This window comes from Oncorhynchus mykiss, chromosome 9, assembly GCF_013265735.2.
Source record: "Oncorhynchus mykiss isolate Arlee chromosome 9, USDA_OmykA_1.1, whole genome shotgun sequence".
NCBI classification, from domain to species: domain Eukaryota; kingdom Metazoa; phylum Chordata; class Actinopteri; order Salmoniformes; family Salmonidae; genus Oncorhynchus; species Oncorhynchus mykiss.
The window spans coordinates 49,737,867-49,753,933 of NC_048573.1; the positions used below are offsets into that span (position 1 = coordinate 49,737,867).

The following is a 16,067-nucleotide window of genomic DNA, read 5'->3' on the forward strand; positions in this document are numbered from 1 at the left end:
TTAGTTGAGGTAATTTGTACAAGTAGGTGAAGTGACTATGCATAGATAATAAACAGCGAGTAGCAGCAGTGTACAAAAAGAGTGGAGGTCCATGTAAATTGTCTGGTGGCAATTTGATTAATTATTGAGCAGTCTTATGGCTTGGAGGTAGAAGCTGTTGAGGAGGCTTTTGGTCCTAGACTTGGCGCTCCGGTACCGCTTGCCGTGCGGTAGCAGAGAGAACAGTCTATAACTTGGATGACTGGAGTCTCTGACAATTTTATGGGCTTTCCTCTGACACCGCCTATTTTATAGGTCCTGGATGGCAGGAAGCTTGGCCCCAGTGATGCCAAGCAGTTGCCATACCAGGCAGTGATGCAACCGATCAGGATGCTCTCAATGGTGCAGCTGTAGAACCTTTTGAGGATCTGAGGACCCATGCCAAATCTTTTCAGAATCCTGAGGGGGAATAGGTTTTGTCGTGCCCTCTTCACGACTGTCTTGGTATGTTTGGACCATGATAGTTGGTGATGTGGACACCAAGGAACTTAACTCTCGACCCGCTCCACTACAGCTCCGTCGATGTTAATGGGGGACTGTTCGGCCCGCCTTTTCCTATAGTCCACGATCAGCTCCTTTGTCTTGCTCACATTGAGGGAGAGATTGTTTTCCTGGCACCACACTGCCAGTTCTCTGACCTCCTCCCTATAGGCCGTCCCATCGTTGTCGGTGATCAGGGCTACCACTGTTGTGTCGTCAGCAAACTTAATGATGGTGTTGGAGTCGTGCTTTGCCACACAGTCGTGAGTGAACAGGGAATACAGGAGGGGACACACCCCTGAGGGGCCCCAGTGTTAACGATCAGTGTGGCAGACGTGTTTTTGCCTACTCTTGCCACCTGGGGGCGACCCATCAGGAAGTCCAGGGTCCAGTTGCAGAGTCATTATCTTAGTGATGAGCTTTGTGGGCACTATGATGTTGCACACTGAGCTGTAGTCAATGAACAGCATTCTCGCGTAAGTGTTCCTTTTGTCCAGGTGAGAAAGGGCAGTGTGGAGTGCGATTGAGTATTCATTAGTATTCAGACTCGAAATTGAGCTCAGGTGCATCCTGTTTCCATTGATCATCCTTGAGATGTTTCAACAACTTGATTAGAGTCCATCTGTGGTAGATTCTATTCTACTGATTTGGAAAGAAACACACCTGACTATATAAGGTCCCACAGTTGACAGTGCATGTCAGAGAAAAAACTAAGCCATGGGATCAAAGGAATTGTCCTTAGAGCTTTGAGACAGGATTGTGTTGTGGCACAGATCTGGGGAAGGGTACCAAAAAAGTTCTGCAGCATTGAAGGTCCCCAAGAACACAGTGGCCTTCATCATTCTTAAATGGGAGAAGTTTGGAACCACCAAGACTCTTCCTAGAGCTGGCTGCCCGGCCAAACTGAGCAATCGGGGGAGAAGGGCCTTGGTCAGGGAGGTGACCAAGAATACGATGGTCACTCTGAAAGAACTCCTGAGTTCCTCTGTGGAGATGGGATAACCTTCCAGAAGGACAACCATCTATGCAGGACTCCACCAATCAGGCCTTTATGGTAGAGTGGCCAGACAGATGCCACTCCTCAGTAAAAGGCACATGACAGCCCTCTTGGAGTTTGTAAAATAGGCACCTATAGACTCTCAGACCATGTGAAACAAGATTCTCTGGTCTGATGAAACCAAGGTTGAACTCCTCGGCCTAAATGCCAAGCGTTACATCACGTCTGGAGGAAACCTGGCACCATCCCTACAGTGATGCGCGGTGGCACCATCCCTACGGTGAAGCGTGGTGGCAGCATCATCCCGTGGGGCTGTTTTTCAGCGGCAGGGACTGGGAGACTAGTCAGGATCGAGGGAAAGATGAACAGAGCAAAGTACAGAGAGATCCTTGATGAAAACCTGCTCCAGAGTGCTTAGGACCTCAGACTGCGGCAGAGGTTTACCTTCTAACAGGACAATGACCCTACGCACACAGCCAAGACAATGCAGGAGTGGCTTCGGGACAAGTCTCTGAATGTCCTTGAGTGGCCCAGCCAGAGCCCGGAATTTAACCTGATCAAACATCTCTGGAGAGACCTGAAAATAGCTGTGCAGCGACACTCCCCATCTAACCTGACGGAGCTTGAGAGGATCTGCAAAGAAAAATGAGAGAAACTCCCCAAATACAGGTGTGCCAACCTTGTAGCGTCATACCCAAGAAGACTCGAGGCTGTAACCACTGCCAAAGGTGCTTCAGCAGAGTACTGAGTAAAGGGTCTAGATACTTATGTACATGTGATATTTCAGTTTTTAAACCTGTTTTTACTTTCATTATGGGGTATTGTATGTAAATGTAGAATAAGGCTGTAACGTAACAATGTGGAAAAAGTCAAGGGATCTGAATACTGAATGCACTATGTTTTAATTGAAATGTACGGCTTGCATCTTATCCGCTCATTCTTCCCTCGTCATAGTTTGTACATCTCAATTGTTATATTGCTCATATAGGTCTATCTTATTAATCATTTTAGGCAGTGCTGGAATTATTTCATTGTTTTGCTTACTTTGTGTATTATAATTAGCTCTTGTGCCTTTCTCCTCGAGGAGCGAATACTATATGTTGTTGGGCCTGTAACCATGTTTGCCAGTGACAGTCTCTTCCCATTCAAATATTTTTTTTCAACAAAGTTCAGTAATGACCCAAGTAATTACAGTTGACTTTGCTAGGGTTGTTTTTATTTGCGCAGTGCGTTGGTATAGTGTCTATAAAAGTGGGTCAACGTGATTGTATTTTCGTTCCTTTTGAGGCCTAATAAAATACTTAATGGTAGTCTTCAATGTTTTTGTATGGTTCAGAAGTCCAAACTCATGGTGGCATTCGCTATTGAAGGAGAATTGCGGTTCTTATCAACTTGCACAAATTCACATAAAGGAACTTAAACCTTATCTTTTTTTACATGGCACATATTGCACTTTTACTTTCTTCTCCAACACTTTGTTTTTGCATTATTTAAACCAAATTGAACATGTTTCATTATTTGAGGCTACATAGATTTTATTGAATTATATTAAGTTAAAATAAGTGTTCATTCAGTATTCTTATTGTCATTCTTACAAATATATATAAAAATCGGCCGATTTAATCAGTATCGGCTTTTTTTGGCCCTCCAATATTCGGTATCAGCGTTGAAAAAAATCATAATCGGTCAACCTCTAGTTTTGGGCGGTAAATCTCGGTAACCAGGTTCCCGCCATTCAATCCTAACGCACGTCATGCTCCAGTCATTTTAGGCATGGAAATGTATTACTTACACAGGCCGAGTGTCTGCGGATTTTCGCTCTTCCCTTGTAGTTGATTGATTAATTAACGTCACTAATTTGTATGGAACTTGCCTCACCTGGTTGTCTAGGTCTTATTTGAAAGGAAAAACCAAAAACCCGCAGACACTAGGCCCTCCATGGATTACAGTATAAAAGACTGTTCATCGTTTTAGTAATAAGGTTCAGTGTGAGACAGTATATAGGGCCCTATATAATCTGCAGGGTCACAGAATCCAGACATTATTCAATAATATTCTAAAATGGATTTAAGTCAACTAAATGTATTGAACTTAGTTAATCATAAGACACAAACTAAATGCAATAGTTATTTGTATTTTCCTGCAACTTTCTGAAACGGTGAAGGAATGCCCCTCCCTGTGTGTGGTGCGTGGTATGTCTACACTTTGTGTAGCTGTCAGCGATGATGCTAATGATAACCTCCATTTAAATGTTAACTACAAAGTAACCTTTGCCTACCTGGTATATCATAATTATTTGCATCAATCCAGTGGCCAATTGTTTTCCGAACTCTGAAATCACATGACTGCTACGGAAACATTTCTAACCAAACAGTCTCTTGCTGGTGGCACTTATATTAAAGGGTAACTACTTCCAAAAATATAATTGTATTATATTTTTCCCAGATCTTTCAGTGGTCTCTGGAATTGTTGTTGACTTAGAATATCCTTTTTAATTATTTTTAATTTAATTAGGTGTGATTTTGAGACCCAACAACCTGAAAAAAGAAGGAAAATTTGACACCTGGAAAAACAAAAGACAATGGAATTTGGGAAAAACGGAGTAAGGCAGAAAATAAAACTGATGGCATAGGGCCCTGTGTACATTACCATATGTTGTCAGTACACTGTGCTCTTTCTCAGAGTCCTCTGACGAGAGTTCTCTGGCCACCAGCCCTCTCAGACACCGTCTGCCCCAGTCCGTGAAGATTGTTCATGAGATCATGTACAAGGTGGAGGTGCTCTGTGTGCTACTCATTGGCCGCCAGAGGAACCAGGTGAGAGCCAGGTATCTGGAGTTTACAAACAGTTGGTTTGGAAAAATGGGTTCAATTAGTAACTGAGATTGTAAAGTTTTTTTTAGCCACTGTGCTTCTGCAGTACTTGTTCTTTGGGGGTTTAGCCTGGGTATCTACAATGCACTTTTCAACTGCTGTTGTAAAAAGGGCATTATCAAATAAATGTGATTTGATTTGTAAACGTATCGTGCCTTGTTGCCTTGTAAACAGGTTCACAAAATGCTGGCCGAGTTCAAACTAATTCCAGGACTTAACAACCTGTTTGACAAGCTGATCTGGAGAAAGCAAACATCTTCCCATGTCCTCCATGGCCAGAACCAAAACTGTGACTGCAGCCCGGTAAGAACACCCCTCCGCTCTGGGACTGGGTCATTGGGTACGTTCACACTGCACCTTAGGCCAGGCCAGGGCAGGGTTAGCGCCGACTTTTCAGTGTTAGCACCAGAAACTCGGTACCAAAATAGCCAATGTGAAAAGCATCACTTTCACTTAATTTACATATGCTTGTGATGCCTGTAATGCATTCTGCACGTTAATTCAATTCATAATATTGAATCCTTCCATCTGAGGATAAAAAAGCTACAAACTCTACAGCTGGAAGGGCAGCAAACGCTCCATTTGCATTGCTTTTCTATTGACATTTAATTGCATATGTCCATGAAGATGATATTGTTGCATGATTTCGCCTGGAACAGCATTCTCTGCACAGCGATGAGATCGAATTTTAAAAGTTTTTTTAAAAAATCCGATGTCGGACAGGCAGACAAGCAAGGTTTATACAAACCATCACTGTTGGAATTCAAATGCTAGACCAGAATCAAGAGGAAATAAATGTTACTAAATGTCTTATTCCTTATAACATTTGGTTGTTTGTCCGTTAGCCCAGTGCTTTGGAATACAAGTGTGAATCTTTAGCCCAGGGTTAACAAATTACTGTGTGAACATAGGAAAAGCTAGCCTGGGGCTAAGATGCAGTGTGAAAGGGCCTAATGTGTAAATGGCACTGTAGCACTAATCACTGCTATTGATCATCGTCTCTCACACACAGGAGATCTCCTTTAAAATCCAGTTTATACGATTACTCCAGAACTTCAGCAACCATAATGACTGAGTACATTAGACGAGAGCTGTGTTCGAATACCCATACTAACATACTGTATACCGGAAGTTGATGCTGTTGCTATGCAACCTCTTGCTAGCTTGTTAGCATAACAAATGACTAGCTAAACATTTTACGATTCCGGGTGTGTTTGTAAATTCTAACAGGAGTGCCTGGGTGTGGTCTGAGCGTTCGTACATTCGGTGTGTTCAGAGCGCACACTGGACGCTCTGGCCGGAGGAGTAGGGTTGATCCGAGCGCTCTGGCCTCAACGGCAGTGAAGCTGGTTAACGTTGGTTAGCTTGCTAGCTACTTCCAGACACAAATGAGAGAACACCTCACACTGACCATTTTATTTGTCCTAGCAGAGTTTGTTAGGCAATTATGTTATCCAGAGCGTTGGTGACTTTAACTGCTGCTGGCAACAATTGCGCTTTTTGCAGACGTTCGGAAATTGATAAGTTATTCTGCGCGAGTGCTCTGAAATCGGCGTAGATAGCCAGAATTAACCAAGTCCATTGAATCGCACAACTATACCACTTAGATAAGAATTGTGAATAATCAAGTCAATAAACGTTGAGTAGTTAATATACTGCCTGGCAGGTTCGATGTATTAGTCGCTAACTAACGTTAGGTAACATACCGGTAAAGTACCTACTGCTGTAATACTATGCGGTTCGTAAGGATAGCGTAGCTAACAAATTGTCAGCCAACATAACGTGTAATGTAACTTATTTGAAAAGTCATTACTTTATTACATTGCTCAACATGTTCTTAACATGTATTATTAGTTCAAGCAATGAATTTATATCCGCTATCTAGTCACACTTCGGCACCACATTTTCGGCCATTTTCTTCAAATCTGAAAAATGAGGAAGCCATGCCCATTTTCTGAAGAATTGCATTATGGGCCCTAAAAGCATGGAAATAGTGTCCACTGAACGTATACTTCACTTCGTATTTTGTCGCATTTAGTACGCCACCAGGTAACTTTTGGCATACTAACTATCCATACTATGACCAATAAGCATACTATTTACTCTAGTCACCTCCCAAATAGTACGGTTAGTATAAGTATTCAAACACAACTTAGGTGTTTGAAAGAAACTATATTGCTGGGGAAGTTAACACATCGCCTGATATACACGATGAAAGTCCTGCCTACTTCCTGACTCATATCACATACTGTTTTTGAAAGGACTTCAAGATTATATCTTCAAATTCATGAAAACGCTGTCAGATAAGATATACACTGAGTGTACATAACATTAGGAACACCTGCTCGTTCCATGACTGACTGACCAGGTGAAAGCTATGATCCCTTATTGATGTTAAATCCATTTCAATCAGTGTAGCTGAAGGGGAGGAGACAGGTTAAAGAAGGATTTTTAAGCCTTGAGACATGGATTGAGTATGTGTGCCATTCAAAGGGTGAATGAGCAAGACAAAATATTTTAGCGTCTTTGAACAGAGTATGGTGGTCGGTTTGAGTGTGTCAAGAACTGCAACGCTGCTAGATTTTTCACGTACAACAGTTTCCCGTGTCTATTAAGAATGGTCCACCACCCAAAGGACATCTAGCCGACTTGACACAACTGTGGGAAGCATTTGACGTCAACATGGGCCAGCCTCCCTGTGGAACTGTTTTGACACCTTGTAGATCATGCCCCAATGAATTTAAGCTGTTAGGAACAACTAGGAAGGTGTTTAGAATCTTTTGTACATTCAGTGTATGTAAAAAAGGGATAGGCAACTCCAGTCCTTGGGGGGGCCAGAGTGGTGTCAAGCTTTTTTCCCATAGCATACACAACTGATTTAAACTATTTTCATTCTAAAAAAAGATCATGATTAGTTGATTATTGGAGTGAGGTGTGTTAGCTGGGGCTTGGGCGAAAGTGTGACACCAATCAGGCCCCTATAGGACTTGCCCATCCCTGATAAAATTATATTCTTATTCATGGATTCATTTACTTTCTTTCAATTTAATTTTTTCGTAAGACATTGGGAATGGAGTTTGGTACCATCTCAGTGAATCTGCCATTCGGGTCATGTCTGATCTTTCCTCCTCAGGAACAAGTATCTCCTCCTGAACGCTCAGGAGCTGAATGAACTCAGTGCCATCTCTCTGAAAGCCAGCATCCCTGAGGTGGAGGCTTTTGTCAACACGGACAGGTAGGGCGCATAGTTAGGCTGACGCACAGGGATGGAGGACATTTTGTTCTGAATTTGACAAAATCCCCCATTTTGCATTCTTTTTTTGCTCTACTATATAGAAATCTAATCTGTGATGGTAAAAAGGGCCTCCTGACACGGCTACTTTCAGTCATGAAGAAAGAACCGACTGAATCCTCATTGAGGTGAGTGCGTGTGTTTACTCCAGGAGTTAATGAGTGAAACATCATGCCACAGGTATAGAAAGAGGGAGAAACCCCAGTCTCTGTCTGTAGGTTCTGGCAGGCGGGGGCAGTGGAGAGCTTCCTTAGAGGGGCCACCACCTACGCTGACCAGGTGTTCCTGCTCAAGAGAGGCCTGCTGGAGGTACAGAGGCTGTTGCCAAGCCAGTGAGGGGACACACCTATGATATAACAGCTTTCTAGTATTAATTTAAAACCTCCCAATAATCCCTCTACTTTGTCCCTCCAGCACATTCTGTTCAGCATCATAGACAGTGGCTGTACATCCAGGGACGTGCTGCAGAGCTACTTTGACCTGCTGGGGGAACTCATGAAGTTCAACATTGACGCCTTCAAGAGGTTCAACAAATACGTCAACACCGAGGAGAAGGTAAGGTCAGTGGACAGGGCAGAGGGTTTAGGGTCAAGACTTCAAACCACTGAGAAGCAAGGAGAGTATATATAAATAGATGGTCAGTCCGGGGCAATTCCATGGTAAGGGTCATGCTGTGACAGATTTTTCTATTTAAAATGTACACTGCCGTTCAAAAGTTTGGAGTCACTTGGAAATGTCCTTAAAATAATATAAAATTGATCAGTAATGCAATGTAGACATGATTAATGTTGTAAATGACTATTGTGGCTGGAAATGGCAGATGTTTTATGGAATATCTACAGTGCCTTGCGAAAGTATTCGGCCCCCTTGAACTTTGCGACCTTTTGCCACATTTCAGGCTTCAAACATAAAGATATAAAACTGTATTTTTTTGTGAAGAATCAACAACAAGTGGGACACAATCATGAAGTGGAATGACATTTATTGGATATTTCAAACTTTTTTAACAAATCAAAAACTGAAAAATTGGGCGTGCAAAATTATTCAGCCCCCTTAAGTTAATACTTTGTAGCGCCACCTTTTGCTGCGATTACAGCTGTAAGTCGCTTGGGGTATGTCTCTATCAGTTTTGCACATCGAGAGACTGAAATTTTTTCCCATTCCTCCTTGCAAAACAGCTCGACCTCAGTGAGGTTGGATGGAGAGCATTTGTGAACAGCAGTTTTCAGTTCTTTCCACAGATTCTCGATTGGATTCAGGTCTGGACTTTGACTTGGCCATTCTAACACCTGGATATGTTTATTTTTGAACCATTCCATTGTATATTTTGCTTTATGTTTTGGTTCATTGTCTTGTTGGAAGACAAATCTCCGTCCCAGTCTCAGGTCTTTTGCAGACTCCATCAGGTTTTCTTCCAGAATGGTCCTGTATTTGGCTCCATCCATCTTCCCATCAATTTTAACCATCTTCACTGTCCCTGCTGAAGAAAAGCAGGCCCAAACCATGATGCTGCCACCACCATGTTTGACAGTGGGGATGGTGTGTTCTGCTGTGTTGCTTTTACGCCAAACATAACGTTTTGCATTGTTGCCAAAAAGTTCAATTTTGGTTTCATCTGACCAGAGCACCTTCTTCCACATGTTTGGTGTGTCTCCCAGGTGGCTTGTGGCAAACTTTAAACAACACTTTTTATGGATATCTTTAAGAAATGGCTTTCTTCTTGCCACTCTTCCATAAAGGCCAGATTTGTGCAATATACGACTGATTGTTGTCCTATGGACAGAGTCTCCCACCTCAGCTGTAGATCTCTGCAGTTCATCCAGAGTGATCATGGGCCTCTTGGCTGCATCTCTGATCAGTCTTCTACTTGTATGAGCTGAAAGTTTAGAGGGACGGCCAGGTCTTGGTAGATTTGCAGTGGTCTGATACTCCTTCCATTTCAATTTTATCGCTTGCACAGTGCTCCTTGGGATGTTTAAAGCTTGGGAAATCTTTTTGTATCCAAATCCGGCTTTACACTTCTTCACAACAGTATCTCGGACCTGCCTGGTGTGTTCCTTGTTCTTCATGATGCTCTCTGCGCTTTTAACAGACCTCTGAGACTATCACAGTGCAGGTGCATTTATACGGAGACTTGATTACACACAGGTGGATTGTATTTATCATCATTAGTCATTTAGGTCAACATTGGATCATTCAGAGATCCTCACTGAACTTCTGGAGAGAGTTTGCTGCACTGAAAGTAAAGGGGCTGAATAATTTTGCACGCCCAATTTTTCAGTTTTTGATTTGTTAAAAAAGTTTGAAATATCCAATAAATGTCATTCCACTTCATGATTGTGTCCCACTTGTTGTTGATTCTTCACAAAAAAATACATCTTATATCTTTATGTTTGAAGCCTGAAATGTGGCAAAAGGTCGCAAAGTTCAAGGGGGCCGAATACTTTCGCAAGGTACTGTACATATAGGAGGAGTACGTATAGGAGGAGTATAGGAGGAGTACGTACAGAGGTCCATTATCAGCAACCATCACTCCTGTGTTCCAATGGCACGTTGTGTTAGGTAATCCAAGTTTATCATTTTAAAAGGCTAATTGATCATTAGAAAACCCTTGTGCAGTTATGTTAGCACAGCTGAAAACTTGTGCTGATAAAGAAGCAATAAAACGGGCCTTTAGACTAGTTGAGTATCTGGAGCATCAGCATTTGTGGGTTCGATTACAGGCTCAAAATGGCCAGAAACAAAACCCTTTCTTCTGAAACTTGTCAGTCTATTCTTGTTCTGAGAAATGAAGGCTCTTCCATGTGAAAAATTGCCTGGCTCTAACCAGAATAGAAAGCGTGGGAGGCCCCGGTGCACAACTGAGCGAGAGGACAAGTACATTAGAGTGTAGTTTGAGAAACAGATGCAAGTCCTCAACTGGCAGCTTCATTAAATAGTACCCGCAAAACACCAGTCTCAACGTCAACAGTGAAGAGACGACTCCGGGATGCTTTCAAAAACAAGGACATTTCTAAGAGGCTCATCAACGTCATCAATGTGCAGATACTCACCCAGGCAAAAGGAGATCCTCTGCTCTGTTGACCGTTTCACTGTAATACTGATGGCATCCTGCTAGCTAATATAGACTTTAAATTCCTGTATTTGTTTCTCATATTCAGACATGTACACTTGTCTTCATGTGCATAATCGGCTAACTGTGATCCTGCCTGTTTGATGGTGGCTGAACTTAATGTTAGGAGAATGTGAGCTGTCTGAACACCAGCCTGGTGGTGTTGATGCTGGCCAGGAGGCGGGACAAACTGGCCTTCTGTCTCAACGCCCTGAGGGAGGAGGAGTACGCTGAGAAATACCCCGGCTGCCTGCTCAACAACTTACACAACCTGCTGTGCTTCTAGCAGCGCCACTACCTCAACAAGGACAAGGACAGCACCTGTCTGGAGAACGTGAGTGTCCTCGACAATGCACACACACACCCCGTTGTTACTTTTAATGCTGTCTACTCTGTCTGTATTGCTTGCTATGGTGGTACTTCTGTATTGGGTCACTTGTACATTGGACCATTCTCCATCCTATTTGGTTTTCAAGGGAACTTATGCCACTGTTGTATCTCTCCTATTCTCTAGTCCCTGTATATCATTTACCTACTGGAAGGAGACTGTGTCGGTTCTGTTGGACTCTGACTCGACTTCACTATGTGCCATAGCCCGCTACATCGAGGCCTACATGGATCTGGGCAAAGACTTTCTGGAAGTTTAATGCTTCTGGATGGATGGATAGAGAAGAGAGGAGAGTCAATGTCTCCATTCACCTACAAACTGAACAGATCTGAGCTCTCACTCCTCCACATCCTTAGGTCTACAAAATGACTGTGTGCATAGTTTTGGGCTTGTGTGTGTGTTAGGTGTAGGAGTGGATACTTGTGTTGTGTGTGTGTGTGTGTATGGAGCCGTGTTGGGGTGTATAACATGCCGGAATTGGAGTTTCCATGTAGCTGTGGAGGAGAAACAGTCAGCCAATCGGCAGCCCCAGAGGACTGAGGTTCCTTCAGCCTTTCACTAATAGTATGGATAGGATCTCTCCTACCCTCTGGTTAAAAAAACAAACCCCACACCCACTTCATAGTGTCGCCAAAATGTACATGGTAATTACATTGGCAGATTGTGCATAGTAGTTACAACTGGTATACTGTTTTGTGGCACAATTTCAGAGATTCACAAATTGTCTAGTGTCATAGTTCTACAGTAAGGAAAGGTTATAACAATCCATTTGAGTTTGTATGCCAATGTAATGCATGTAATTACATTTTGATGTGCAGTCACACAAACATGATGTGTAAGTACACTGACTGAAAGAAATGCATTACCATACCAGTATGTTAATGTTTTAGGGACATTGAGACCTAGATTCAATCAGATCGAGTGTTAACCGGTGATGGCTGATGTTTCTTTGGGAGGTGTAACTGTGTTGAAGCTGTCAAATTGGTGCTCTTGTGATCCTTGTGTTGGGGAATAATCAGAATTAGTTGGTAACATAGGTAAGATGTTTTATATTCATCATATGTTTGTAAGTTACTTCTCATCAGAATGTTGTTTTTGTATAATACTGTGGCGGGGTTTGCAGTCATCTGTTCTATGTCAAGACTAAGTTACTTGGGCCGGGGAGAGGTCAAGCGTGTATCTCTTGGCTCCACAATGTCTGTGTGCCAGTCAGTGTGTCTCTGTGATCTTGTGAAGATAGGATGGATTTGATATATGCCTGTTGATATGGAGGATTGGTTTATGGTTCTGAGTTTGAGAAAATAACATAGTTTAGGAGACAAAGCTGAACAATAAATTATGCCTATGCTGTCTGGCTATGTGTGTGTCTTTGCTATAAAGGATCTCAGTTACAATGTGTAAGGGACTCTCAGAGAATTGATTGATAGACACTGAATTGATCTGAGAGTCACAGGGTTGTGATAGAGCTCATATAATTAAAGATGGACTTTTGTGATAACTAACTCTGACTTGTGTGTGGTTTGCTCTCATGATTTGGTAAATAGAGGAAATTTCCACGACACTTGTCACAAAGCCACAACGTCCCACTGGCTTTAATGTTCAGAACAAGAACGTGTAGGCTATATAGAAATAACGACGCTCACATTGAAAATCATTCACCAAAATTAGGATGTCTATCTGCTTAATGGAGGTGTAGATTACATTCCAGTGCTCAAACTTAAACAAGGCTGTGTGGGACTCCGTGCAGCCAATGGCAATGTCCGCTTTAGGTATAATGTCTGGAGCCGCTTGTGGATTTGACAGCTCTTAACGCAGTTCCGCTGACCAGAAAACAACCACTGTGGATCTAATTTAATAGAGTCCTTAATAGAAGACCAATATTTCAGGGACAAGCAATAGTTTTATTTTGTTCTAAAAAGAGGCTATTTAAAGAAATCCATCATAACATGATTCCTGTAAATGACAAAGGATTTAGGACGAGCTGGACACAAGGCTCAGGACTCACCAGATGAATCAATTAGTTATGTCCAACACACACAGGAGTCCTGACTGGCATCCTTAGTAACGTTAGGAAAGGTGCTACACTTACAGCATGAGGCTCCTAAACGTTGTGTCCGTTCTCAGGACGTGTGGGTCTGTATGTGACACTGGGCCCACCGGGTTTTTTTCTGCATAGAAAAGTCTTGGGCTGACCAAACAGTATAAATATTTTTACAATCAGGATGGTGAAATGTTTTCAGTGTAAACTTAAAACAATTAAAAAGCAGAAAGTATGTAGAAAAGATAATGGATATTTTTTTTAAATGATCTTTGAGAACTACAAAATCACAAATATAAATTCAAGTCAATCTAAAATAAAAAGATTCTTTCATGAGTATTTTTATTATGACATGGGAGCACCACTGTCATACCCTGGTCAAAGTATTTTGTGTTTATCTTTATTTATTTGGTCAGGCCAGGGTGTGGCATGGGTTTTTGTATGTGGTGTGTATGTATGGGGATTGTAGCTAGTGGGGTGTTCTAGCTAAGTCTATGGCTGTCTGAAGTGGTTCTCAATCAGAGGCAGGTGTTTATCGTTGTCTCTGATTGGGAACCATATTTAGGCAGCCATATTCTTTGAGTTTGTCGTGGGTGATTGTCCTTAGTGTCATTGTTCTGTGTTAGGTTACACAAGTATAGGCTGTTTCGGTTTTCGTTAAGTTTATTGTTTTGATAGTGTTTGTGTTTAGTGTGTTACTTTATTAAACATGGATTGCAATAGACACGCCGCATTTTGGTCCGACTCTCCTTCACATCAAGAAAACCGTTACAGAATCACCCACCACAAAGGGACCAAGCAGCGTGTCAACAGGCAGGAACAGCCCAAAGTGGAGTACAGTATGGACTATACTTCTTGGGAGGAGATAGACAGGTGGGCGGTCGACCCAGGGAGAGTGCCGGAGCCCGCCTGGGATTCGATGGAGCAGTGCGCGGAAGGATATAGGAGAATGGAGTTTGCGAAGCAAGCAAGGCGGCGCGGACGGAGGCCCCATAGTCAGCCCCAAAAATTTCTTGGGGGGGGGCTCAGGGAGAGTGTGGCAGAGTCTGGAGCCAGACCTGAGCCAACTCTCCCTGTTTATTGTGAGGAGCCAAGGAGGAGACCAGAACCAGAGCCGGTGTTGGAGGTGAGCGAAACAGAGACTGTGAAGGAGTTAATGGGGAAATTGGAGGAGAGAGAAATGAGGGAGTTGGTGTTTTAAACATGGAATTCGCCCGACGGAGCGTGTCGGGGATTTGATGGCACCTGGGTCAGCGCTCCATACTCGTCCTGAGGTGCGTGTTAGTCGGCTGGTGAAGATGGTGCCAGTCTCACGTACCAGGCCTCCTGTGCACCTCCCTAGCCTTGCACGTCCTGTGCCAGCACCGCTCTCAAGATCTCCAGTACGCCTTCACGGTCTAACCCATCCTGTGCCACCTCCACACCCCAGCCCTCCGGTAGCAGCTCCCCGCACCAGGCTTCCTGTGCGTGTCCTCGGCCCAGTACCACCAGTGCCAGCACCACGCATCAGGCCTACAGTGCGCTTCGCCTGTCCAGCGCTGTCGGAGCCCTCCTCCTCTCCAGCGCTGTCGGAGTCTCCCGCCTGTTTAGCGCTGTTAGAGCCTTCCTTCTCTACAGCGCTGCCGGAGTCTCCCGCCTGTTCAGAGCTGCCAGTTAGCATAGAGCTGCCAGTTAGCATAGAGCTGCCAGTTAGCATAGAGCTGCCAGTTAGCAAGGAGCTGCCAGTCTGCATAGAGCTGCCAGTCTGCAAGGAGCTGCCAGTCTGCAAGGAGCCGCCAGAGCTGCCTGTCTGCAGGATGCCGCCAGAGCTGCCAGTCTGCAAGGAGCCGCCAGAGCTGCCAGTCTGCAAGGAGCCGCCAGAGCTGCCAGTCTGCAAGGAGCCGCCAGAGCTGCCAGTCTGCAAGGAGCCGCCAGAGCTGCCAGTTAGCATGGAGCAGCCAGGGCCGCCAGTCAGTATGGAGCAGCCAGGGCCGCCAGTCAGCATGGAGCAGCCAGGGCCGCCAGTCAGCATGGAGCAGCCAGGGCCGCCAGTCAGCATGGAGCAGCCAGTCAGCATGGAGCAGCCAGAGCAGCCAGTCAGCATGGAGCAGCCAGAGCTGCCAGTCAGCATGGAGCAGCCAGTCAGCATGGAGCAGCCAGAGCTGCCAGTCAGCATGGAGCAGCCAGTCAGCATGGAGCAGCCAGAGCTGCCAGTCAGCATGGAGCAGCCAGAGCTGCCAGTCATCATGGAGCAGCCAGTCAGCATGGAGCAGCCAGAGCTGCCAGTCGACCAGACTCTTCCAGATCTGCCAGTCGACCAGATTCTTCCAGATCTGCCAGTCGACCAGACTCTTCCAGATCTGCCAGTCGACCAGACTCTTCCAGATCTGCCAGTCGACCAGACTCTTCCAGATCTGCCAGTCGACCAGACTCTTCCAGATCTGCCAGTCGACCAGACTATTCCAGATCTGCCAGTCGACCAGACTCTTCCAGATCTGCCAGTCGACCAGACTCTTCCAGATCTGCCAGTCGACCAGACTCTTCCAGATCTGCCAGTCGACCAGACTCTTCCAGATCTGCCAGTCGACCAGACTCTTCCAGATCCGCCAGTCGACCAGACTCTTCCAGATCCGCCAGTCGACCAGACTCTTCCAGATCCGCCAGTCGACCAGACTCTTCCAGATCCGCCAGTCGACCAGACTCTTCCAGATCCGCCAGTCGACCAGACTCTTCCAGATCCGCCAGTCGACCAGACTCTTCCAGATCCGCCAGTCGACCAGACTCTTCCAGATCCGCCAGTCGACCAGACTCTTCCAGATCTGCCAGTCGACCAGACTCTTCCAGATCTGCCAGTCGACCAGACTCTTCC

General features: G+C 44.5%; 1 protein-coding gene and 1 long non-coding RNA gene across 2 annotated transcripts; both read left to right on the top strand.

Annotated features, from left to right (window-relative positions):
- Positions 1–3,996: 3,996 nt before the first annotated feature.
- On the top strand, positions 3,997–5,460 carry LOC118966066. Its single transcript, XR_005053274.1, has 3 exons — positions 3,997–4,332; positions 4,564–4,692; positions 5,405–5,460. It is a non-coding gene; the product is annotated as an uncharacterized LOC118966066 (long non-coding RNA).
- A 2,051-nt stretch (positions 5,461–7,511) lies between these two features.
- Positions 7,512–12,300, top strand: LOC110531195 (short transient receptor potential channel 4-associated protein; the record flags this gene model as incomplete). The annotated part of the gene is made up of 6 exons (XM_036986951.1): positions 7,512–7,624; positions 7,726–7,809; positions 7,900–7,990; positions 8,096–8,236; positions 10,921–11,127; positions 11,306–12,300. Coding segments are annotated over 5 exons (588 nt in total), but the record flags the coding sequence as incomplete, so codon positions are not given.
- Positions 12,301–16,067: the final 3,767 nt, after the last annotated feature.